General features: G+C 41.2%; 1 protein-coding gene across 2 annotated transcripts in view; it reads left to right on the forward strand.

Moving 5' to 3' along the window:
* Positions 1-26,542, forward strand: part of PDZRN4 (PDZ domain containing ring finger 4) — a 183,065-nt gene that overhangs the window by 140,603 nt on the left and 15,920 nt on the right. For both annotated transcript variants that reach the window (XM_040343868.1, XM_040343867.1), the window contains exons 5-6: positions 11,226-11,288; positions 25,923-26,024. In XM_040343868.1, coding sequence (XP_040199802.1) covers positions 11,226-11,288; positions 25,923-26,024 — 165 coding nt within the window. The remainder of the gene's footprint in view (positions 1-11,225; positions 11,289-25,922; positions 26,025-26,542) is intronic.

Consider the following 26,542-nt stretch of genomic DNA (forward strand, 5'->3'; position numbering starts at 1 on the left):
CTTACCTGCATCCCCGCTGCCGCCGACTGTGTAATACGCCGGGAACGTTACAGCTTTGAATCACTGTAATGATTGGCCCCGCGCTGCGTATAGACACTCCCCCTTGCTCGGGATTGGACAGTTCACCCGAGCAAGGGGGAGTGTCTATGCGCAAATCATTACAGCGATTCAAAGCTGTAATGTTCCCGCCCGTAGTACACAGTCGGCGGTAGCGGGGATGCGTCGTAACGGCGGCGGATTGCGGCGGTCGGCGGCGGCGGCGGGGGGGGAGAGGCAAGTATTCTATTTGTGTATCGGGGCGGGGTATCGGCGTCTGAGTACCGCCGAAAAAACTCGGAATCGGTCCCGATACCGATACTAGTATCGGTATCAGGACAACCCTACTATGGACAATCTCCAGTTTCCAGGCAGAAAAAAAATGTATTTATAATATAAAAGTGCATGCAGGAAACTGGGCAGACCACTAGGGACAAAGGGGTGTGAAATTATTTTATACAGTACTGTAATCTGTAAGATTACAGTATACTGTATGTGTACTGTGTTTTTACTTTTTTGAATTTGGCGCCAATCTCCGCCCCCCGTGCGTCGTAAAGTCGCAGGGAACGGAGCTCGGCGCACTCGGGGCACTGTGTGAATAGAGCGAGGGGACAGCTCGATCACACAGCGGGGAGACATCGCAGGATCCAGGGACAAGGTAAGTTACTCTGCCTGGATACTGTGATGCGATCCCGAGTCTGGCTCGGGGATACCGCTAATGGTACTGGAATTCCACCCCAAACCAGACTCGGGATTACCGCCAGGGAGGTTAAGCCTGCTTTTATTTGATTAATGTTATTCAGTTCAGCCCATCCTTGTCACTCACATTTCAGTTGTAGACTAAGCTTAGGTTGAAGGGTTTCTGAAATCCATAATTATACAAACATTCATCCATTAAAATCTCCCTAAACTCACCTAATTAAAAACTATCTCTAAATGGTGTACTAAAAAGCTATTCATACTCACTCATTCACAATGGGATTTGTTTTCTGTATTCTGCAAAAAAAACTGGTGGATCCTGCTGTTCTCTGCCTTCCTGTACATGTGCCACTTGTAGTTAGGGATTTTACAGAGCATTGTTGGCAGCTAGTGCACATAATAGGCATGCGTAGGGGGTTTGCCAGGTGTGCCAGGGCACAATCAAATTACTCTGTGGGGTGCCGATTTCACCTACTTCCTGGGCTTCCCCCCTGTGTTGCCCCTCACCTTAGTGCTGCTGGCTTGCCTCCACTCCCCCCCCCCGACTGCTGCGGTGGATATTTCATGATGACGAGTGGGGGAAGGGCCTAATCAATATGTAGTTTACCGGCCCCTTCATTTTCCAAATGAACCCTCTCACTGTGTTCAATCATAACTGAAGCATAGTACGCTTTGTTTACTATGCTTCGGTTTGTGAATGAACAGGAAGCTGCTCAGCACAGAGCACTTCCCATTCATTCACTGTCCAGTGCAGCTGAGGCTGCAGAGAAAGTTATGTGTGTTTGAGTTTTGGGGTGCACACCCTAATGCAATAGGCTGTGCACACTTATGGTGCACATGCTCAGTTTTAAGCATATTTGTACCCTGAGCATTTCCCTATTACATCAGAGCAGCCCATGTAACCATAGAGTCACACATGTGGGTGTATACACAGTGGTAAATGATAGCCCACTCTCTCCCTCCTCCATGCCCACTAACTATCTAAACACAAGTTGGGTGGGATATAACATATTAATTGGTAGAGGCGTCATCTCCATGTTATTCTAAGATATGGGCTGGAGGAGTGTGACACAGCCTGTGATAGGCAGAAATCCACCCAAACCATGTTATTGTCAGCAAATAATAAATATTTGATTTCAAATCTGTATTTGTATGACAATTTAAAACAGTTTATTTGAAATGAATTATTAAATGTTATTATGTATTTCAAAGGCTGTTTTTTTTTTATGTGACTAGTAGCAGAGGACTAGAAGCTCCTCCTGCCACTGTATCCCTGTAGACAGGCTGGGAAAGAGCTGGGTCATGTGACAGCTGTATATTGATTAGGAAAGAAGACACTTTTTTAATTAAAATAATTACAGTGCCATCATCTGCATACCGAAAAAGATGGGTAATGTAAATTAAACAGTATGTTTTGGTTTATTTTTAACCACTTGCTTACTGGGCACATATACCCCCTTCCTGCCCAGGCAAAATTTCAGCTTCCGGCACTGCGTCGCTTTAACTGACAATTGCGCGGTCGTGTGACGTGGCTCCCAAACAAAATGTACGTCCTTTTTTCCCCACAAATAGAGCTTTCTTTTGGTGGTATTTGATCACCCCTGCGGTTTTTATTTTTTGTGCTATAAACAAAAAAAGAGCGTAAATTTTGGAAAAAAAAACACAATATTTTGCGCAAAAGTTATAGCACCTACAAAATAGGGGACAGAATTATGATTTTTTTTTATTAGTAATGGCGGCGATCTGCAATTTTTATTGGGACTGCAACATTATGGCGGACACATCGGACACTTTTGACACATTTTTGGGACCATTCACATTTATACAGCGAACAGTGCTATAAATATGCACTGTTACTGTATAAATGTGACAGGCAGCGAAGGGGTTAAACCTAGGGGGTGAGGAAGGGGTTAAATGTGTGCCCTGCATAGTGTTTCTAACTGTGGGGGGAGGGGACTGACTGGGGGAGGTGATCGATCTGTGTCCCTATGTACAAGGAACACAGGGAACTGGGTTTGGGACTTTGAATGAGGCATGTGGATGACACATGCCTCCATCCCTGAAAATTGAAAGAAAGAAAGGGTTGGGACTTTAAATGAGATGCGTGTTGATGCAAACAGTATGTATAAGTAAATAAATAAAGTAGTATAGCGTAATAACCAGGCTCAAACTTACCAACCAAATTGCAAGCCGAATTCAACTGTCTAACTTAGTATGTTAAAAGCAGAGGATTGGTTGCACACATTTGCAAATATATGGATAAGCCACAGGCCGCTTACAAGGCTCTCTGCATTCCTGTGGTCCTAACTAAACTTTTCTAGTTTCTTCAGGTGACTAGGGGTGTGTGTCACCAGCCAGCCTCCATCTAAAATAGGTGTAGCAATAAAAAGCACTGGAAAAAACGCATAAGGGTAAATGTATAAGCATCAAAATCGCATCTCCATCCCTATTGATAAACATGGAACTGGGTTTGGGACTTTGAATGAGGCATGTGGATGACACATGCCTCCATCCCTGAAAATTGAAAGAAAGAAAGGGTTGGGACTTTAAATGAGATGCGTGTTGATGCAAACAGTATGTATAAGTAAAAAAATAAAGTAGTGGTATAACTTTTCTAGTTTCCTCAGTAGAGGAACACAGCATCGGTCTCCTTTCCCTGACACGACGTGGATCTGTGTGTTTACACACACAGATCCACATCCTTGTCTGTGTAACCGCCGATTGCGGGTACCTGGCAGACATCGTGGCCGCCAGGCACGCGCATCGGCACTGCAGTGATGCGGCGGGCGCTCGTGCACCCCCCAGTGGCCGGAGGAGGTAAGGACATCTATAGATGTCCTCCCGGCAATTGAGAGCCACCTTGTGGCCGTCTTTTAACTATAGTCGGGATGCCAAGTGGTTAAGTACAAATGTAAACCTACCAGATGCAATAGATTAACTTTGATAATTAAAACATCCTTGTTGTCAGCAGTGTAAACTACCACTAAGGTGGTATAGCAGGAACATAGCCTCAGTTATATTTTACACCCTGGAATGGTTTAGATACCAAAAAAAACACTAACAGCTCAAAAATGAAAATACTGACTAAAATTATGATGTTAAAGATGAAGTATGAGCAAACATTATGTTGGGGCTTTAGCTAGGCACCAATAATAAACCTCTAATGATATATAACCCCACTGGTAGCTGCTGCTTCTTTAAATCTCCCTGTGCCTAACCACAAAATGCCTTATATTTTACCACTGCAGTGGTGTAGTGGTTAGCACTTTCACCAGCAGTAAAAGGGTCACCTGTTCGAATCCCGACCATGGCACCATCTGTCTGGAGTTTGCATGTTCTCCCTGTGTCTGCATGGATTTCCTCCAGGTACTCCAGTTTCCTCCCACACGCCAAAGACATACTGGTAGGTTAATTGGATTTGTCCAAATTGACCCAATGACTGCACCAGCCAGCAAGACACTGGCTGCAAAAAGCGCCTTGAGGCAATTCAGTTCGCATCTGTAGCGCTATGCAAGTCATTCACTACATCGTGGCCAGTAAAAGGAGCTAGATTAAGAACATCAGAATCTCCCTGCTCACTATGGTCACACGCATCGAGGCCCATGGGTAAGACTGCGTTTATAAGCATTGTTTAAAGAAAATCTATATTTTCTGGAGGAGTTTCATAGTGAGAAACCAGCTATGATCATTGTGCTTGGCTGAAGTCTGTATTTGTATATTAGTGTGTACTGGTTTTGGTATTGGAGTGGTTAATAAGTTGAAAAACTGGAGAAGATTTACTAAAATTGGAGCGCACAGAATATAGTGCCCCTGTGCATAGTAATCAATCAGCTTCCAGGTTTTAGGCTGGTTTACACTGGTGCGACATACGCTCCAAGTTTGGGATCACATGTCACATGATGTGTATAAATCAATGGTTCCCTTTGAGAGCCATCTTAACTGGTCCAACTTGGGCAGGATTTCATCCCATTGATTTGAATGTAAGGTGCATCCAAGTTGGATCATCATCTTAACTGATACGACTTGTGGCATGCAACTTGTTCTCTGGGGATTTTGAAGGGGAACCCCATGCCAAAATGAAAACAATGGTGTGGGGTCCCCCCTCAAGACCATACTAGACCTGGTATGAATTTTAATGGAACCCCAACACCCCATGCAGCCCAGCAGGTCAGGAAAGGGGGGGCAAGCAGGCTCCCCCACCCGTCCTGGACCATACATGCCACATGTCCTCAAAATGGCAGGGTGGATGCCTTGGGGCAGGGGGGGCTCTGTGCCCCTTCCCAAAAACCCTGGGCGGTGGTTGTGGGGGTGGTTGTACCCCTACTCATTCACCCAAAAAAGTGCCAAACATAAATAAAAACAGCACACAGGTTTGTCACAAACTCCTCTATTAAAAATGAAGAATGTCCCCCGTTGTAGCTACAATGTGCCTTCTTTCTCCGGGGATGTCTTATCCTCCCTCCAGTTCTTCTCTATCTGCTGATGTCTTCTTCCTCTGGTTCTTCTGCCTGTTCTTCTCCCCCCACTGATCTTCTCTCAATGCTGGCCCTCGCAGTTGTGCCAGCTCCGTTCTCTGCCAGTTCTTATATAGCCATGGGACGTGGCCATCCAGAGACCCCACTGCCCTTTAATGTCACCTGCCCGGGCTTGAGGAAGAAGACATCAGCAGCAGAGGAAGAATAACTGGAGGAATATCAGTGTCCATCAGTGCCCACCAATTCAGCCCACCAGTGCAGCCCACCAGTGCAGCCTATCAGTGTCCATCAGTGCCACTGCTGACCAGTGCAGCCTATCGGTGTCCATCAGTGCCACCTCATTAGTGCCCACCAGTTCAGCCTGTCAGTGCAACCTTATCGGTGCCTACCAGTTCAGCCCATCAGTGCCACCTTATCAGTGCCCATCAGTGCCACCTCATCAGTGCTCACCAGTGCAGCCTATCAGTGTCCATTAGTGCCACCTCATAATTATTAAAAAAGAAAAAAAATACTATCTTAGTCATTTTGGAGGAGGGGGGTACAGCAACCTCTCTGTACTCCTCTACAGCAACCTCTCTGTACCCCCCTCCTCTACAGCAACTTCTCTGTACCCCCCCTGCTCCACAGCCACCTCTATATACTGAGCTGGGTGGGGATGCATTGTGGAGAGAGATGGATGGTGCTGGCAGCTGGGCGTGGGTGGGGATGCATTGTGGAGAGGGATAGATGGTGCTGGGTGTGGGTGGGGATGCGTTGTGGAGAGGGATGGATGGTGCTGGGCGTGGGTGGGGATGCGTTGTGGAGAGGGGTGGCTGGGGATGCGTTGTGGAGAGAGATGGATGGTGCTGGGCGTGGGTGGGGATGTGTTGTGGAGATGGATGGATGGTGCTGGGCATCGGTGGGGATGCGTTGTGGAGAGGGATGGATGGTGCTAGGCGTGGCTGGGGATGCGTTGTGGAGAGGGATGGATGGTGCTGGGTGTGGGTGGGAATGCGATGTGGAGAGGGATGGATGGTGTTGGGTGTGGCTGAGGATGCGTTGTGGAGAGGGATGGATGATGCTGGGCGTGGCTGGGGATGCATTGTGGAGAGGGATGGATGGTGCTGGGCATGGGTGGGGATGCGTTGTGGAGGGATGGTGCTGGGGATGCGTTCGAGAGGGATGGATGGTGCTGGGCGTGGGTGGGGATGGATTGTGGAGAGGGGTGGGTGGGGATGCGTTGTGGAGAGGGATGGATGGTGCTGGGCATGGGTGGGGATGCGTTGTGGAGATATGGTGCTGGGGATGCGTTGGAGAGGGGTGGATGGTGCTAGGTGGGAATGAAGATGATTGTCTTGCATTGTATTGTGAAAATGGATGAGGATGACTCTGTGTGGGGATGAGCATTACATTGTGAAGAGGATCTCAACAATGTAACTCTCATATCCACCCAGAGTCATCCTCATCCATTTTTTCAATGCCAGCCTCAGCCAGGTTTCCCTTTAAAAGGAGTTTAAATAGAGTCTGCAGGGGGGCACATTAACACACACTCAATTTTTATGACTTACCCTCCATCCATGCTGCTTTCTGGTATCTATCTGCATGCACCTGATAGGGCTAGGTGCATTCAGATTGGCTGGTCAGCTCATCAGCATCTATCACATAACAAAATACAAGCAGGCTCCACCTCGCCAGGGAAGGAAGAGGAGCTTAGCTAGTGCTGGCCACGATCTCCTTCTATAGTGGCCAGCTGCTGAGCAGGTGAAGAATTAATTTTACATGCTGCAGGAGCAGCCCTGGTCAGTACTGCTGGCAGCCCTGCGGGTCAGGTATAGCGTAGCAGCCGCGAATCGGCCTGGCTTCCTCAATAATCGGCCGATGCCAATTACTTAAAAACTGCCAAATATCGGCCGATATATCGGCGGGCCGATATATCGTCGACCTCTTAATGTGTTACCTAAGTGACATGATCGATGTCTGGAGGGAAATCTCTATGCCGCTTCCACTGCCATATGTTTTCCTAGATGATGGTGGCATTTAAAAAAAAAATGTATATCTGCTTTCCAACATAATAAAAAGGTTGTGATGATGGCTAGATAATCACTTTTTGTTACAGTAACCTGGAAAAAATGTGTGGAGTGGAGTGCTTTGCATCTGTGTTACAACCTATGGCATTGTAGACTGGGCAACAGCAAGTGTAATAGCCCTTCTAGATATATTTATATATTTTTTTATTATTATTATTTTACCTGAGAATGTGCATGACATTTTAACTGTTGGATTAGACACTTTTGCCCCCTTCAGAATAAAAAAGCGACAGAAATATATTTTTGTCACTATGGCCCGAAAGTTGAACGATATACAGGACATACAGATGGAATAGGCTGCCTGGGCTAGCCAGTTTTTCAAAAAACATGCTAGTTCTAAAGCTCCTAAGTCTGCTCCTATACGCCTATTTGTTCTCTCTTTCTCTCTCTATTTTATCTCTTCAATCCAGTGAAACTGTATATGATTACAGTTTTTTTGAACATTTTCAAGCTTACAATAATTTTTTCATCTTAATCAGCCTGGAGCAGTCCTGCAAGACTAGTTCCCCGATATAAAATTCCTCTGTAATTACGCTGGCCTTTGCCATTAAATAACCCTACGTGGTTTATTATTTTTTGTGACAGGCTATTACTAAAAAGGAATATTGAACCTTTTATATAAGATGTAACCTAAAAGCAAATGCTACACTTGAGGTGCTTCTGTTTGAAAAATAGCTTTTGGCATGACAGGGCCTAATGAATGGTTTAGGATAACCATCAACAGAAGGTGATAGATAGTGTTCCCACTCTGGACACTGGATCATTATTCATTACAGAAATATTAAACATCTGAACGGCTCAAGAGCCCTCTATGGCTGTCAAGTTTTAACTCAATATATCAACAGTCACAATGGCAGGATATTTGATAATACTTACTTACAGTAGAATGAAAGAACATTCAGACCTGATACAATTGATAATTGAAATATATACATTTGCTTTATAAAAACAGAAAATGTACTTGTGCAAATCTTCTTTATTTGATCTGAAAAAGATGCATTAATATAATGATCTATAGTTCAAATGATTTTATGTTCTTCTTTTACATTTTTTTTTATTTACAATATCTTCAAATTAAAATAGATTTACAATGTAATACTTTACTTATATGAATACCATGTTACCTTTTTCTTTTTGTGTGAAGTATGTATGAACCAAATAACTTGAGCTTTGCTTCAGTTGGGTCAAGTAATGGCCACTTTCTAAGCTAATAGGCAAGGGATTGTCAAACAAGTGTAATACGGAGCTGGGCAGTGCTCACGGGAACATGTGTCAAAGCAAAAATGTAGTTTAGACATTAAAGTTTGTCAGAAAGCAGAAATTGTAATAATGCTTTAAGTGAAACATTACCTTCCCTCCTGAACCTTACCAAGGCTTTATGCCGCAACATAAAGGGGGACCTTGCCCCCATGCTGATAAGGACAAGGTCCTTTTACCCACAATCCTGGCCCTGTGGTTGTGGGGATCTGCAGGTGGGGTGGTTATCAGAATCTAGAAGCCCCTTTTAAGATAAGGGGTACCTAGATACTGGCATCCCCATGTGAGCGAATACATTGAATCTCTATTCCTGAAAAAAAAAGTCAACATTAAATATTGACACCACCATTAACGACAACCCATTAATAAAAAAAAAAATGCCCTACAATGTGCATGCATCATCAATCATGTCATACAGTGATGCAGGTCCACATAAATCACGATGAATGACGCCCACCAACAAGCTGCAAGACAAAAATCCTGCAGACCAATGACACGATCCACCCTCGCCACTCACTAGCACTGAATGACATCTGCCATTAACAATATATATAAGGCTTATCTTTTTTTACCTTTTGAATGAACAGGTTTCACCAGTTTGTATATGGCAGGAACTTTGACTTCCCCCAATAGTGTTTTCTCCCCCTCTCTGTCAGTTGCGCAGAACTTTCCTCCTGCTTTCTATTACACTATTGAGCAGACTCTTTTTCTCCCAGTTCCTCCTATGATGGTGTCAGAACAACTTCCTCTTTGTCTCTCTATTTTAATACCTTATGACCTTTAAACCCCCAACATTTTGATTTATTTTCCCATTTTCTTCCTCTTTAACACCTACTTATTTACATATGTCATCTAAGTGCTCCCAATACTATCACATGGCATAAGAAAACTGGGACATGGTCATCCGCTGACTCCCGCAATCACATAGGGACCAATGAATGTCCTGTTTTCATCCGCAACTGATAGATGAAAATGCGGACATACGGCACATGTGAAAGGGGCCTTATTGTCAAAGCTTAATTGAACAAGCTGAAGAAAGAAACCGATTACTGTATTTATCGTGGTATAACGCGCTCCCGCGTATACCGCGCACCCCTAAAGTTGCCCCGAATCCTGTGGAAAAAATTTTTTTTTTGTACTTACAGTTTTGGTGTCTTGCGCGGTGTCCATCGGCGGCCTCTTCGGGTCCGGCATCTGTCTGCGGCTTCGGGTGTCCTCTTCGTCGGGTCCGGCGTCCTTCTGCGGCTTCAGGTGTCCTCTTCGTCGGGTCCGGTGTCCGTCTGCGGCTTCGGGTGTCCTCTTCGTCGGGTCCGGCATCCTTCTGCGGCGTCCTCGCGTCCTCCCTGCTCGTTTCCCGCGCAGAGTTTGAATACTGCGCCGACATATACAGAGCACAGTACACTCGTGTATTGTCGGGCAGGCTCGGCAACTCTCGCGCTGACGTCCTGTACGTCCAGGACGTGAGCGCGGAAGGAGCCGAGACTGCCCGACTATACCCGAGTGTACTGCGCTCGGTATATGTCGGCGCAGTATTCAAACTCGGCGCGGGAAAGCGGGTATCGGCGTATACCGCACACCCACAATTTTGCCCTGATTTTCAGGGCAAAAAAGTGCGCGGTATACGCCGATAAATACGATAGTTACTATGCATAGTTGCACTAGATTCTGTGAAGATTCTCTTTAGTAAATACCACCCCCCCCCCCCCGTAGTATCAAAAACAACAAAATTAAATGGTTATGAGTATGTAGCCCTCTTTTGGAGGGTTATGAGAACTGGCTATCCTTAGACAAGATATTGTACTAAACATTTTGGTAAATAAGAAAACCAGAACCATCAGTAAGTAAAAGAACAGGTTTAATAATAAAGGCAGCAGTGCCTCCACCCAGGAGACAGGGCCTCTGTGAACAGAGGAAAAAAAGTACTTTTTAGATTAGATTAAAGTCAGATTACTTTTTTCCTTCCAGGGGAAAAACAGAGTCTAAACAAAGTAATGGGGAGCAGAAAAACTACTGCAACCAGCATATAACATTAACAATAAGTAGAAACATGCACACCAGTTAGATTAAAGCAGTACATCTATCCAATGTACAAACAAATATTATAAGTAAAGTGTCCAATAGGAATCTTGATGGAATTGTGCACATATACCTGGGTATACTGCATATATATATATATATATATATATATATATATATATATATATATATATATATATAATTACTGGTATATGTGTAGTATATTAATTTTCTATCAAATATGAATTATTATGAGACAAATGTCCTACTCTTTTACATATATTATAGATATGTTAATTATAATGCCACATAACACTTGACCCTCCGCGTACTTAATTTAAAGTCTCGCTTCCTTGTTCTCTTTTCTACATAAGTGTTCCACTTTCATCTATTATATGTGTCAGTAAGAAGAGTGAGTTGGGTCACAGAGAAATGCAGTGCATTGAGGATGGGCAGACATTTTATTACTTGTTCTTGCCAGGAAATTTCCCTATTTATGGACACTCTTTACCTACATAAGAGGACCAAAGTAGTTTCCCGCTAAAGATCACTAAAAATGTTATAGCATCAAATCTAGCATCCACTTGACAGTTGTTTATACTTGTATAATAGTGGATAATTTATCAATAAGCTAAAAGATTCATTCTCATTCCCTTCATTTCTCATTTTCATTTAGGTCGCTCCAGAAAGTATTGCAGCAAGAGATGGTCGCATTCGAGAAGGAGACAGGATTTTGCAGGTCAGTGTCAGAGGCTTCTTCTTTATTTGCTACTCTATTTTTAGAACTTGTGATGCATTAAAGTAATCCATGCTGCAAAAAAAATACATAATCTCAGGAGTCATAATTAAAGGGGTTGAAAAGGATTTTTTTTTAAATAACAAACAAGTCATACTTACCTCCTCTGTGCAGTTCGTTTTGCACAGAGTGGCCCTGATCCTGCTGCTCTGGGGTCCCACGGCGGCTCTCACGGCTCCTCCCCACAATAGCTAACCCCCTCTGGGAAGCTCTCTCCTGAGGATATTACCCTGTGGGTGTGCTCCCGTGTCATACAGTCGGCGTCCATAGCCACCGAGTGTATGACCCAACCCCGCCCTCCAGCGGCCGCGTTATTGGATATGATTGACATGGGATATGGGAGCCAATGGCTGCGCTGCTATCAATCTATCCAATCAACGCCGAGACTCTGTGGAGAAGAGGACACGGTGGACGCGCAGAGCAGATGAACGGGCTCAGGTAAGTAAAACAGGGGGGGGAGCTGGGGGGCCCGTGACATGTTTTTTCACCTTAATGCATAGGATGCATTAAGGTGAAAAACACAAACCTTTACAACCCCTTTAAAGTAGATATTTTAGAAGCTAAGGTTAAAAAAATGTGCATTTAATATTTTAGAGTGGCCTTTTATTGTGGCCACCCTAAGGCAAACATGTGCAATTATCATGCTGTCTAATAAGCATCTTGATATGCCACACCTGTGAGGTGGGTGGATTGTCTTGGCAAAGAAGAAGTACTCACTAACACAGATTTAGACAGATTTGTGAAAAATATTTGAGAGAAATAGACCTTTTGTGTACATAGATCAGTTCAACTCAGGATAAAGAGGAGCAAACACAAAAGTGTTGCGTTTATAGTTTTGCTCAGTGTACATACAGTCGTGCTCATAAGTTTACATACAATTTATGATTTCTTGGCCATTTTTCAGAGAATATGGCGGAGCGCAAGGTCTCTAACATCCACCAGCTCTGTGATGTCATCATGGAGGAGTGGAAGAGGACTCCAGTGGCAACCTGTGAAGCTCTGGTGAACTCCATTCCCAAAAGGATTAGGCAGTGCTGGAAAATAATGGCGGCCACACAAAATATTGACACTTTGGTCCCAATTTGGACATTTTCACTTAGGGTGTACTCACTTTTGTTGCCAGCAGTTTAGACTGTGTGTTGAGTTATTTTGAGGGGACAGCAAACTTACACTGATATACAATCTGTACACTCACTACTTTACATTGTAGCAAAGTGCCATTTCTTCAGTGTTGTCACATGAAAGGATAGAATAAAATATTTCCAAAAATGTGAGGGCTGTACTCACTTTTGTGAGATACTGTAAGTCAGATATTTGTAACTCAGGGACTGCCTGTATTTATTTATTTATTTATTTATATATATATATATATATATATATATATATATATATATATATATATATATATATATATATATTGTGAGGGGTTAGCTCGGTAGCGGGGTGTGTGACCCCTTGGATGGGTTCACCACACACTGAATTTATACAGACTGGCAGTCGAAGACGGTTGAAAACAAAGTTTTTGGTTTATTTTTCCATCTTGCTGGAAAACAATTGCAAGCATCCAAACAGCATAAACAAAATCAAACATAAAATAAACTCTAGCCACTCTGGGCATCTACCTTCCACACAGGAACCTATCTATGGAGTCTGACTCAGCCTAGTGCTGGGCAGACAGTGCTGGTCATACAGCACAAACAATAGTCTTTTGATTTTTATCACACAGAAAAATCAATGGTCTCCTCACCTCCTCAGGAGACTTTCAGTACGCTGCTCTCCTACTCTCAAAGCCTTAGGAATTATGCAGCAAATTAGTGGTAATCCTTTGGACTACTTGTAGAGGCCTTAATTGCCTCATTCTGAACAGCTGAAGTTTTTCAACAGCCTTTAGCCTTTCTCTAACTACGTTTGTAGCCGACGCCCGATAACCATCTGTGTATCGTCTAAACAAGGCAGGAATGTATGTCCCATCAGTGACAACACCCACAGATTTACCTGACTTCCTGTCACAATATATATATATATGTATATATATATATACATACATATACATATTGTATATATATATATACACCGTATATACTCTATAGTCTATTAAAGGATTATTAATTTCATGTTTAATTTTGGACAACAGAAAACAGAAAATACAGCAGTAAACAAAACTCAAAGTTTTGTCTACTTCAACAATTATTTAAAGCAGGGCTCCTCCCAAAAATGGAACATTCGCTTATATGCTTCCTCCCCCCCTCCGGTGCCACATTTGGCCCCTTTTAGGGGGAGCATTTTTTTGACAGGTCCCCTTCCCCACTTCCGGAAGCTGCAGTAGTGGACCAGTTCACTGCCGGGTTCCCTTACCAGGAATGGCTGTGGAAACAAGTCGATCCCAAGATCGGCTGGGGTGCCAACATTGCAAGCTCTCTGGACAGGTGAGCTGCTGACTTTAATTTTTTTCACCCAGGCTGGAACACCTCTTTAAAGTCAATGTAGTAGAGTTTTGCTTGGTACCTTTTAAACAAGCCAGGTATCCTGGCATGTGGATTTGTGGACTGGCGCAGCCAGAATGCAGACATACTAAAAGTTTTCCACAGCTCAGACATGAGGCTCAACAGAGGAATTTTACAGTCAGCTTTTTTGGCAATTGCTTTTTTCTGATGCAATGTTATTTAAAGTGCTTGTAAACCCACATTTTTTACTTTTTCCTATAATAAGGCTTACCTGTAGGTATAAAGAATATCTCCTAAACCTGTACGGTTTAGGAGATATTCCCCTCAAAATGCGCCGCTGATTGCAGTGGCGCATGCGCAGGGGGATCCTCGGCTGACCCATGCCGGATTGAAATCTCCCGCGCGCATGCGCGGGAGTGACGTAATCGCCGCTCCAGCCAATCACAGCGCTGGAGCGGCGATACCCGGAAGACACGCTCGGCTCGGCGTGGACCAGGTAAGTTCCCTACCTCGTACCGAGGTAAGTATTTCATAATGAGCTAATATGCGGTGCATACTAGCTCATTATGGCTTTTGCCAAAAAATGTATATGCGGGTTTACAAACGCTTTAAGATTGCATGTTGTGAGTGTATATACATTTAAAAAAAATTGCACACTATTGAAAAGATTTCCATACTTTGTATTTAAGTTTGACTAATTGATTGGTGAGCAACACAGAACCACTTGCAAAACAGGCCTAGCTGAAGAACCTTTTTTGTTGCTATTAGCGTTAAATTTAATTTAGTTATCATGCTGTTTTAAAAAGTAGAATCTTCCTGGTATTCATGGGAAAAGGAAAAGTTTGTCCGTCAAACCCTAATATGAATGAAATCCATGGTTGTCACCTAGTACATAAAACACATTTTCACAAATCATAATGTTAATAGCGGTACAACAGTGCCAAATATGGGGCCAATAAAGCTAATTGGAAATGTGTGTAAATATTGCTTCAACAAATGAACACACTTGGTTGAAAATTTAGTTTAGAACTTCCAGGCTTTTAGCCACTTCAGCTTTCACACCTTTTTAGCCCATATGGACCAGAACTAATATTACATTTTTACTATGGGCCTGCTTTCTGGCAATGACAAAATATATAAAGTTTTATTTTTGTTCTTTTGATGATATTACCTTGCAAAAAGGGGAAGTGCCTACTCTCCCTGCACATGGAGGTACCTCTTTCATGTAAGCTCTCAATAATGCCAAGCAGAACCACGGTCCTGTGAACTCAACATTAGGGAAGAAACACCAGCTTAGAAACACACATGTGACACATTCATATCTTCCCGTGAACCACACCTTGTCTTCTGAATGTAGCATTTAGAGGGGGACACTGTTGAGCTTGTTTCCTGCACTACCAGTTCAGCACTTCTCTGCCACCTCACTCCCAGTGACAGAATGGGATCCCTCCATGCACTAAGCACTAACCATATGTTTTCACCTAATTAACTACCGTACTTAATCTTCTGTACCCGCAGCAATGTATATCAAGTCTCCAGAGTGTTCTGGTGGGGGGCGCCCCCTGTCAGAACACAAAAGAGAAGCAGGGGAGATCGCTGCACTAACATTGGATCAGTAGTACAGCGGCTCCAACCAGAGCTGTCAAAAAAAAAAAAGATTAGGCTTAAAGGGGTTGTAAAGGTTTTTTTTTCTAAATAGGTTCCTTTAAGCTAGTGTATTGTTGGTTCACTTACCTTTTCCTTTGATTTCCCTTCTAAATGTTTTTTTTCTTTGTTTTCTTTGTCTGAATTTGTCACTTCCTGTTCCTCCTCAGTAAGCTGTTCAGTAAGCTGTTCTGGCTGACTAACCACCGCTTGGATGATGGTGTGAAGTTTACTGAGGAGAAACAGGAAGTGAGAAATTCAGACAAAGAAAAAAAAACATTTAGAAGGGAAAGCGAAGGAAAAGGTAAGTGAACCAACAATGCACTAGCTTAACTGCTTCCCGACCGCCCACCGTCGTTTTACGGCGGCAAGTCGGCTCCCCTGCGCGAGAGCACGTAATATAACATCGGCTCTCGCGCAGGCCACTAGTCGCCCCCGACTCCCGTGCGCGTGCCCTGCGGGCACGATCGCCGCCGGGCACACGCGATCGTTCGTTACAGAGCAGGGACCGGGAGCTGTGTGTGTAAACTGGGGGAGAAATGCTGATCTTCTGTTCATACAATGTATGAACAGAAGATCGGTCATTTCCCCTAGTGAGGCCCCCCCTACAGTTAGAACACACCCAGGGACATACTTTACCCCTTCCCCGCCCCCTAGTGTTAACCCCTTCACTGCCAGTGACATTTTTATAGTAATCCAATGCATTTTTATAGCACTGATCGCTATAAAAATGCAAATGGTCCCAAAAATGTGTCAAAAGTGTCCGAAGTGTCCGCCATAATGTCGCAGTACCGAAAAAAATCGCTGATCGCCGCCATTACTAGTAAAACAAAAAATATTAATAAAATGCCATAAAAATACCCCCTATTTTGTAAACGCTATAACTTTTGCGCAAACCCATCAATAAACGCGATTTTTTTTTACGAAAAATAGGTAGAAGAATACGTATCAACCTAAACTAAGGAAAAAAAACGTTTTTTTATATATTTTTGGGGGATATTTATTATAGCAAAAAGTAAAAAATATTCATTTTTTTCAAAATTGTCGCTCTATTTTTGTTTATAGCGCAAAAACTAAAAACCGCAGAGGTGATCAAATACCACCAAAAAAAAGCTCTATTTGTGGGGAAAAAAAGGACACCAATTTTGTTTGGGAGCCACGTTGCACGACCGCGCAATTGTCAGTTAAATCGACGCAGCGCCGAATCACAAAAAGTGCTCTGGTCTTTGGGAAGCAATATGGTCCGGGGGTTAAGTGGTTAAAGGAACCTATTTAGAAAATAAAAAACAAACCTTTACAACCCCTTTAACTCCCCACAAACAAGCCTATAGAGCAATATAAGCAGTTCTTCCACCAGACATCCACAGCCATTCTTGATAATTCTTATAGATAAGTATTTATTTAGGTTTCTAAAACAAGAGCTTATTTACCATATTATTTTAATCTGCTATACTACATAGCAGTCAGATGTTTGCTATTACTATAATGAGTAAAAATATTTCTGAAAATAATTTAAGATCCATTCACAGTCTGTTTCACAACCAGCCAAAAGCTATTTTATCTAAATTAGCCAAAAATAGTAAAAGTAAATCTTTAAGCACACATCAATATTATTTGTATGCAGGTGTGATTATTACCTGAAACAAATGATACAGTCAACAGCAGCAGCCGAATGTGACCACTAAATATGCAACTTTTATAACATATGGAATCTAAAAATATCCTCTACTATGTGTGTAATTTGTTTTTTGAAGCACTTTACTGTATGGTAGAAAAGCTAATGATCCACATCTGATAGCCCCAAAAGCCTTTGCTATGACACAAGGATTACTGTATATTTTTATGATCATACTAGCTATTAAAGAAATGTATGATCTGGGCAAACTGAAGAGCCACCACATTCAATTATCATAATTAGCTGTGCAGTTGTGAACTGGAAAGACTGAAAAAAGCAGAGTTTGGCTGCAATAAACACATTGTAATTGAAAAGAAACCACTGCGTTTTGATCACCATTTTTTCGTTATGTGTATTATAAGAGATTGGGCCATGGAGATGAACTGTACTAGGACACTAGGGTGCTGATGTAGCAAAATCAAGAAAATATCTTGTTGCCCATAGCAACTGATCAGCTTATCCTTATTTTAGTTGACATTTTGGAATGCAGAAAATCGATAGTTAAATACTGATTTCTTTCCACAGTCTTGTATACATGATCAGATTATTGGTAGATTTGTCATCATTTATTTGTTGCATGCTAGTCTCAAATCGCCATCAGAAAATTTTCGTATCACAGAATTCAACGTCAGAAGTGACGTAATGTGTTGAATTGTTTTGTATGTGCTCTTTCATTTCTAAGCATGCCTAGTCTTGCTCTTCAGATTTTTTGGGTCCGAAAATCGTACTAATGAAAAGAAAATTTAGACATTGTGATCACATCTTGTAACAGGCGCCTGGCGCCGTAATGCGTTCCACACTGGAGCGCAGCGCGGCGACCGCACAATGACATCATCGCCCGGCGCAGCGTGCGTTCCAGCCTGGAACGCGGAAGTGCCGAATGCAATCACTTGCATTCGGCACACATGCTGCCTTACTATAAACAGAACGGCCTGTTTGACACACACCGTTCTATTATTGTCAGCCGTAGCTCGGCCATGCTACATTCTTGCTGCCAGCCCCTCCACGCTACAGATCAACTATACTAAGAATCTCCACATCTACATAGCTATTATACTATCCACTTCCAGACAACCATTATTGCTGGCACTCTAAGAGAAATTCCTGGTAGACATCCTACACTACGGAATCCCTTGTCTCAAGCCCTACAACCGGATAAGTAGCACATGTTTTACTTGTAGTACTTTAGGAAGATCTGCTGCAGATATTGTTGCTTAACAAATACTATCTAATGTTGGCTTGTAAACTATCATCTTAACTTGGGACTTGCTGTTGGGCTATGGTTGCTTGCTGAGGAACATCTTAAAGGAACATACTTCCAATAACCTGAGCTATAAATGCCTCTCTTACGCTGTTGCTATTAGTTACCACTATTCTTACTAACTATGTGCTTGACATAAGTTTCTATTTGTTAAAGGGGCCTTGCCCTAAGTTACAGAACATGTCCGCTCTAACTTTTCTATGCTAAGGGTTGAAGGTATTCTATACCTACTCCCTTAGTGGCCTAATGCACTACAGTATGTTTAAGGGATATGATGTAGAGAACCCCCAAACTCCTGTTCTCAGATTGGAGTGACACCTGGGGTCCAATACTGATAATCCCTTGCATACAGTTGTGCATTGGAATCTCCTAGTGTATTGTATCTTTTTAAGTCTAGGGTATGGTCGCATGTTGTAATGCGCTCACCCCTAGTAGCTCAACGCATCCCTTTATGTGAGAGAAAGAGATGATGTAGAGAACCCCCAAACTCCTGTTTGTGTGGAGTGACGCCTGGGGTGCAATACTGAATTCTCACATAGAGAGGTGCATTGAAATTCCTTGCTAGCCACAGTTGTGGTTCACTCACGTTCACCAGAGCTGTTACACATTGAAATAGAATGTGCCTCAGACACTTTTTGTTAAGTCCCCCAATAAATATGCTAATCTATAAATCCCTATAATTATTAAATAACTTGGAAAAGCAAGTTTATGAACTGTAAAGGCAATGTTATGAATTATTAGGTTAAAGGAAATCTAAGGTCACAGCATATACATTCATTTTAACTTCAGCATTGTAATAGAAATACAAACAATAGTTGCTAATAACATCTTTTCAGCTTCTCATATGCTATTTACTTTCAATTTCTAAGGACTACATATCCCATGGCACCTTACTGCCTGCAAGCATTGGTTCTTGGACTGACTCTGCCTTCTGAAATTCCTCCTCTCAGCCCCTTGGTAATTGATAGGACATGCTTTGAGAAATGTGTAACACAGCAGCGCCTACTCACAGGGCATAGTGAATAGGTATCACCGATTTAAAATAAGTAAATGTGTGGGGTGCATCACAAAGTACATTTTAAATTTAAAGATTATTCAGATTAATTATTAGTAGACTAGAAATAATTGAGATACAATGTGAAAATCAATATATGATTTTACATTATGACCACAGGTACACTTTAACCACAAGCCTACTGAGCACATTCACCCCCTTCCTGCTCAGGCAAATTTTCAGCTTTTAGTGCTGTCACACTTTAAATGACAATTGCGCGGTCATGCAACACTGTACTTTTTCACCCAAATAGAGCTTTCTTTGGTGGTATTTATTCACTACTCGATTGTTTTGTTTTGCTAAGCAAACGAAAAAAGACTGAAAATGTTAAAAAAAAAAAAAATTCTTAGCTTATTTTTGCAAATAAGTAATTTTTCTCCTTCAATGATGTGCACTGAAGAGGCTGCACTGATGGACACTGATAGGCTGCACTGATGGGCACTAATGAGGCCGCACTGATGGGCACTGATAAGGCTGCACTGATAGGCACTGATGAGGAGGCACTGATGAAGCTGCACTGATGAGCACTAATAGGTGGCACTGATAGGTGGCACTGATAGGTGGCACTGATGAGGAGGAACTGATAGGCAGCAGTGATGGGCACTAATTGGCAGCACTGATGTGTACCGGTGCCCATACTGAGCAGAGGACCTTCTGTGTTCACAATGCAGGAAAGCAGCCACTGGACCCAGAAGCAAGTGAAGATCGCTGAAGTAGCAGTGTCAGCTTCAGTGATTTTCAGTTTTCAGTGGCATCGGCCAGGAATGTCATATACATAGTTACAGTGGCCAAGCTGGCCCAATGTAACTATCTATAACATGATGATGCCTACTTGTCTAGAATCATTCTTTAACTTGTAGGAGCTTGCATACAGTAGAAATCTTGACATTTTTTACAGAAAAAATAAGGGTGATAAGGGTGAAGGGTTTCTTCTGAAGAAATTAGTTGCTTGGCTGTAATCCTGACACTGGCTTCAAAGACTTCTGGGTCACAGAATTGGAATAAGTATTCAAACAAATAAAGTCAAAGAAATGTCATAACTTATTCTGAGTTTATGATTCAAAGCACTCAAGTAACAGGATCAGCTGATAACCAAGTGACAAGCATTTGTAGAACCAAAAGTCAGCAATCCCAACCTACATTTTGTTTACAGGAAAGGTTATCTGTAGAACTTGTGCTACTCAGTTTTACCAAATGTTATATGTACTGAGTTGACTATAAAACTAGTGGCAGGAGCATATTAAAATGTCACTGGGTGCTTGTTTTCCATCCACAGTTTTTTTGTTTCTTTCAAATCTCCTACCTTATCTCTTGCCCTCCCTTTTTGGTCACCTTAAATCCTCTGTTTTCCCTGCAGTTTCTGTTTAACCACTTGCCTACTGGGCACTTTCACCCCCTTCCTGCCCAGGCCATTTTTCAGCTTTTAGCCCTGTCACAATTTGAATCACAATTGTGCGGTCGTACAACACTGTACCCAAATGAAATTTTTATCATTTTTTCCCCACAAATAGAGCTTTCTTTTGGTGGTATTTGATAACCTCTGCAGTTTTTATTTCTTGCGCTATAAACAAATGAAAAGGGACAAGTTTGAAAAAAAAAACACAATATTTTTAACTTTTTGCTATAATAAATATAATTTTTTTTTTAAACAAAATTTTTCTCAGTTTAGGATCTATACATATTCTTCTACATATTTTTGGTAAAAAAATCGCAATACACGATTGGTTTGCGCAAAAGTTATAGGGTCTACAAAATAGGGGATAGATTTATATCATTTTTATTTTATTTTGATTTTTTTACTAGTAATGGCGGCGAATGGCGATCAACGATTTTTATCATGACTGCGATATTTTGCGGCGGACACATCGGACACTTTTGACAAATTTTTGGGACCATTCACATCTATACAGCGATCCCTGCTATAAAAATGCATTGATTACTGTATAAATGTGACTGGCAGGGACGGCGGGCGGTGGATAAGAGGTTAAGAATAATTCAACATCAGTTTTAAAAAGTCATGGTGATATCTGATGTATCTGAGCTACTATGTTGAAGATATCTACTGTCAGTAGAGACTGTCATTAGACAGTTGCAGTTATAGTCTAACCTCATCGGCCTTACTGGCAATTCAGTATCCAGTATTGTTGATCACGAAATTCAGCCTTAGAAGTTAAGTGTGTTTTTCAGTACACAGGGTAAAAATGAACTAATGTGAAATGACATACTGCCCTTTTATGGGAACCTCAGATATCAATTCAGTTAAGTGAAAAGTATACTTCCTAAACAATTTCCACTACCTTTACAGTAATGTAAGTCAAACATATCCCTGAGAATCAAAGGAACCATATGTTGTTTGAATACGTTGTCTCCACTTGGGCTAATCTTAAATTATACACATTATTTTGAGCGTTAGATATATTCATCCATAAGCCTGTAGGGCTAACAAAATGAAAAATAGACTGCACTGAAAAGATAGCATCACCTAAAACATGTATACTAGTAGACAGGGCTGTGATGGGGTGATAGGAGCTTAGGCAATATCATTATTCATTTCAGCAGAAGTTAACAGCATGAAGATCACATATCACATTCATTTACTGTTTGTTTTGAAACAAAAATTATCATCCTCTGCATCAACTGTGTATTTTCTTATGGCCAGATGGTTTGCGTAGTAACTTAAATAAATTATCAAAATTCTGCTACAATTATACCTGTGGCTTAAATAAATGATAAACAATCAAAAAAGTCAGTGCTACTAACCATACATCACATAGAATGCAGAGCTCCCAGGTGCTCGATCCTCAGTCGCTGGCTGAGTAGAATAATGTGGAAAAGATGATCCGCACTCCGCTCATTGCTCTTTAAAAGATCGTTGTATTTATTAACAAGCCACAGTGAACAAATGAGAACAGTTGACGCGTTTCAGCCTATAAGGCCTTAGTCATACCCTTAGGACTAAGACCGTATAGCCTGAAACACATCAACTGTTCTCATTTGTTCACTGTGGCTTATTAATAAATTCAACATTTTTTTAAAGAGCAAGGACCGGAGTGTGGATCATCTTTTCCTCATTAAATAAATGATTCCTTTTCAAAAACAGAATATTTTTCTAAATATCTATCCACATTGAAGTATTTTTCTTGATATTCAGAATTGCGGATGAGCTAATCTTCCCAGGATTCGATTTGCGGGGGGTTCCTACCTAAATTCTATGAAACCCAAACTGTATGAAGCTGTATGCTTCATTGAAGTCCTAAGGGGATGCATCTTGATACAAATTTTTTGCAATTTCTAGAGAAAATAAAAAACACTTTGAAAATCGAATTCTCCTTATGATTCCTTGATTACACATCAGGACTCTACTATATGACACAGAGTATCATAGGAGGTAGGTATACTCCTTAGTGATCATAACACAGTATTTTCCCCATTCACAATGAATAGCAATACATTTGCAGAGAATATAGCCAGAGAACAATTCATTTTGCTCATTTGCATAGAAGCAATTTACCTGCAATTTTGATGGACCTATGTGCTTTATTTTGTTTTTAAATACACCCCATTAGTGTAATATTGTATGGCCCACAAACTATTGAAGAGTATATATACATATACTTCCCTCAGTATTTCACTGGCTTTGTTTAATTAAAGTGGTACTAAAGACAAAATCAAAAATGACATAGTTGATACAGTCGACTTGAACATCGTATGTTCGATCGTAATACGAACAAAACGGGTCGTTCGCGCCAAATTCGAGTTACGTTTCACAGACCATAATTCACTGCGGCATCGCTGAATGATGATTGGCCAAGCATGCACTATGACCCGCATGCTTGGCCAATCACAGCCTGCAAAAAATGGAGAGCCATAATTGGCCAAAGCCAGGGTGGCTTTGGCCAATTATGGCTCAGGGGATTTAGTACACGCCCCACACTATAAAAGGCCGCCTGCAGGTCGACCTTGTGTAGTGTGTTGCGGTGGTTAAGAGAGGACAGAGAAAGTGTCATTTATTCCAGGTAGATAGAGCAGGCAGGCTAGTCAGTTAATGTTATAGTGTGTAGAGGATATATATGCATCCCAGGTGTTGTACATATATTTATACACTGTATAGTTTAGCTAGATCAGTTCTTCCGAATTTACTGGCAGGCAGGTGATTGTGCTAACTGCAGTATTCTTACGTGGTTTATTGCCTGTGTCCTCTGTAGTTTGCACCTAAAGCTACTTGGTGTGTACTGGCCTTGTGCTCTGTAGTTTGCACCTAAAGATTCAGGAGTAGTGATTTTAATGATGCTTAAATTAAAAATAAAAATAAATGAAAAATTCCTTTAAATATTGTACCTGCTGGGTGTCTATAGTATGCCTGTGAAAACGTCTTTGAGAACCCGGGTCTTGCCCGAGGGAAAATGTATCAATGGAAAAAAAGTTTTAAAACTTTTTTTCCATTGATACATGTTCCCTGGGGCAAGACCTGGGTTCTCAAATACGTTTTACAACAATAACTTGCATATTAGGCTTTAAAATTAGCACTTTTGAATTCGAACGTTCGAGTCCCATAGACATCAATGGGGTTCTAAATGTTCGAGCGAACGTTCGGTCCATTCGAAGGTTCTGGTGTGAACCGAAAGGGGGGGGTGTTCAGCTCATTCCTACTGACTAATTATCTCAATCAGTATTTGAATCAGTCACACCAATCAGTGCATAAATGCCTTAAAAAGTGGACCTGTCACAGATTTACCCAAGAGCCAGCTAGACCACCCAAGTTAAAGAAAGCCGATCTGTTCAAAGCTAAGGAGGTCTCCCTATCCAAGACAATGCAGTGACTGATAAATCAGGCACCCAGATCTTTAAAAATGAAATGGACATGAGTCAACAGGAAGTCTTGGGTATTTAGCCATGCTTGTGGGTGAGAGAGTAGAAGGTAAGTATGACAGTGAGGGATGGACTATAAACTATTATATGAACGTGTTATTAGTGTCTTAGATTAAGAAAATACAGGTTAATAGTTACATAGTTAGTCAGGTTGAAAAAAGACACAAGTCCATTTAGTTTAATCAAACTAAATAAATAAATAAATACAATCCCATATACACAATCCTATACCCATAGTTGATCCAGAGGAAGTTGAAAACCCCCAGCAGAACATGATCCAATTTGCTACAGCAGGGGAAACAATTCCTTCTTGATCCCCCGAGAGGCAATCAGATTTTCCCTGGATCAACTTTAGGATTTTAATCAGATTTTAGCTATTCCTCTGATCTAAAAATATTATATGAAGGTTGACATTCTACAGAAATGATCTTTTTATATTTATTGCAATCTAATGATAACAATCTATAATCATAGCTTTGTGTTCATTACAAGATATAAATGCATCACTATAGAGTATTGACATATGATTTACAGTGACACCAATTCTTATTTAAATCTGAGAATAAGCAGAAAGCCTGCATGGCAGAGGAGCTTTCAAAATGAATTGTCCCTACACAAAATTAGTTGTAATTATGAAAACTTGTGCTTGTAGAGCATTTTATTTTCCCACAGAGATCATTTTTTACCTAAACTCCTGGGATGTTCATTATTATAATTGGGTCTCTTTCTCTGTGATGCAAAGCCCTGCTATTTCATCACGTATGTGCTTGATCTACTGCCTCTTTGGTCATGAATCATGATACAGATGTTCGAGGTCATGCACCATATGTATAGAAGAGGCTCAGCCATCTCTTTAGTAACCACAGAAATATCCATTCTTTTTAAATTTATTTTATATGAAATATATTAAAATAACGAACCTCTTTAATGATTGGTATTCATTTTGTATATTTCTGCACAACAGGCAGAGCTGACAACACAGCCATCCAATTATTTCTAGGTTATGTATGTACCTAGTTATATGTTGCACTGCTAAAACCTAAATTAAATGCAGAAAAAAATATATAATTTTTATAAAATTAATTGTCTATTTATCATTTCTGGTTTGCTCTGCACTGGAGTGGTTTTACAGGATTTTCCAATGATAAATATGAATTACAATCAACATTGTCTTTTAAGCACTGCCCCATGAGAGATAATAGTGTAGCTTTCTAATTGGCTTTGCGCAAGCCTGCAGTATGACTGATTTTAGCTGTAGCACTGCCATCCTTCCTTCCACCAGCACTATTATCTCAGAGTGACACTTCCATTACTCTGAACGGAGAAAGATGAACGTCACCTGTCAGAGGCTGGTTAATTGTGTTGCTAGATGTATGTTACTGGGGTGCAGCTTGGACATTTATGAACATAACTGCTTCCTCTGATGTTTGCCATCCTTCACCGATCAATACCGTTCGTATGGTAAGCGCATAATTGAGTGCAGGTATTTACCACCGATGTCTGACAATGAGCCCACTGCTTGATTCCTGCTGTCCATATGCTTGGCACAAATGAACAAATATTTTCTTTTTGGTTGCATGCTACTTTGTGAAAATAGCACCTCATTTACAAGTTTCATTTGTTTTTGCAGATTAATGGCCAGGATATCCAGAACAGAGAGGAGGCAGTGATTTTACTTTCCAGTGACGAATGTAGGAAAATTGTCCTTCTGGTAGCAAGGCCAGACATACCGGTTAGTAGAGATTCATGACTAAATAAAATAAGGAAAGCTCTGAAGTTCTTTGTAAAAAAATATTATTTATTTTGTGTTCACCTTTTTGTTCAGATGATGTTTTACTTATGTTTTTATGGTTTGGAATTTCATTGTTAGCACTAATAGTTGTGGCACCAAAGACCACATATTAGATCATTTTAATGGCTTGTCCAAAAAAAGCAATATAATAAAAGGATGTTCTATACTTAATATAAAAGACATAAGTTAGAACAAAAATGAAAACCGTTCTATAGCATATGAGAACTGGATGTGTTTGATCTACTAAGGCTGAAAATATGTGATCTACAGTAAATGCTTGCCCTTTGCTTTACCAACAACCCAGAGTGATCCTGATCAGAAGGATAACAGGCATAAAAAATAATAGGAAAAACACTGAATAGTGTAATATTTGTAAATCATGAAATTATCCCTCTGCTACAGTAAGAAACATTCTTCCTTAATAAGAATAAGCTACAGTTTACATAGCTATCTTTTAG

The sequence above is a fragment of the Rana temporaria genome, chromosome 3, assembly GCF_905171775.1.
Source record: "Rana temporaria chromosome 3, aRanTem1.1, whole genome shotgun sequence".
NCBI classification, from domain to species: Eukaryota; Metazoa; Chordata; class Amphibia; order Anura; family Ranidae; genus Rana; species Rana temporaria.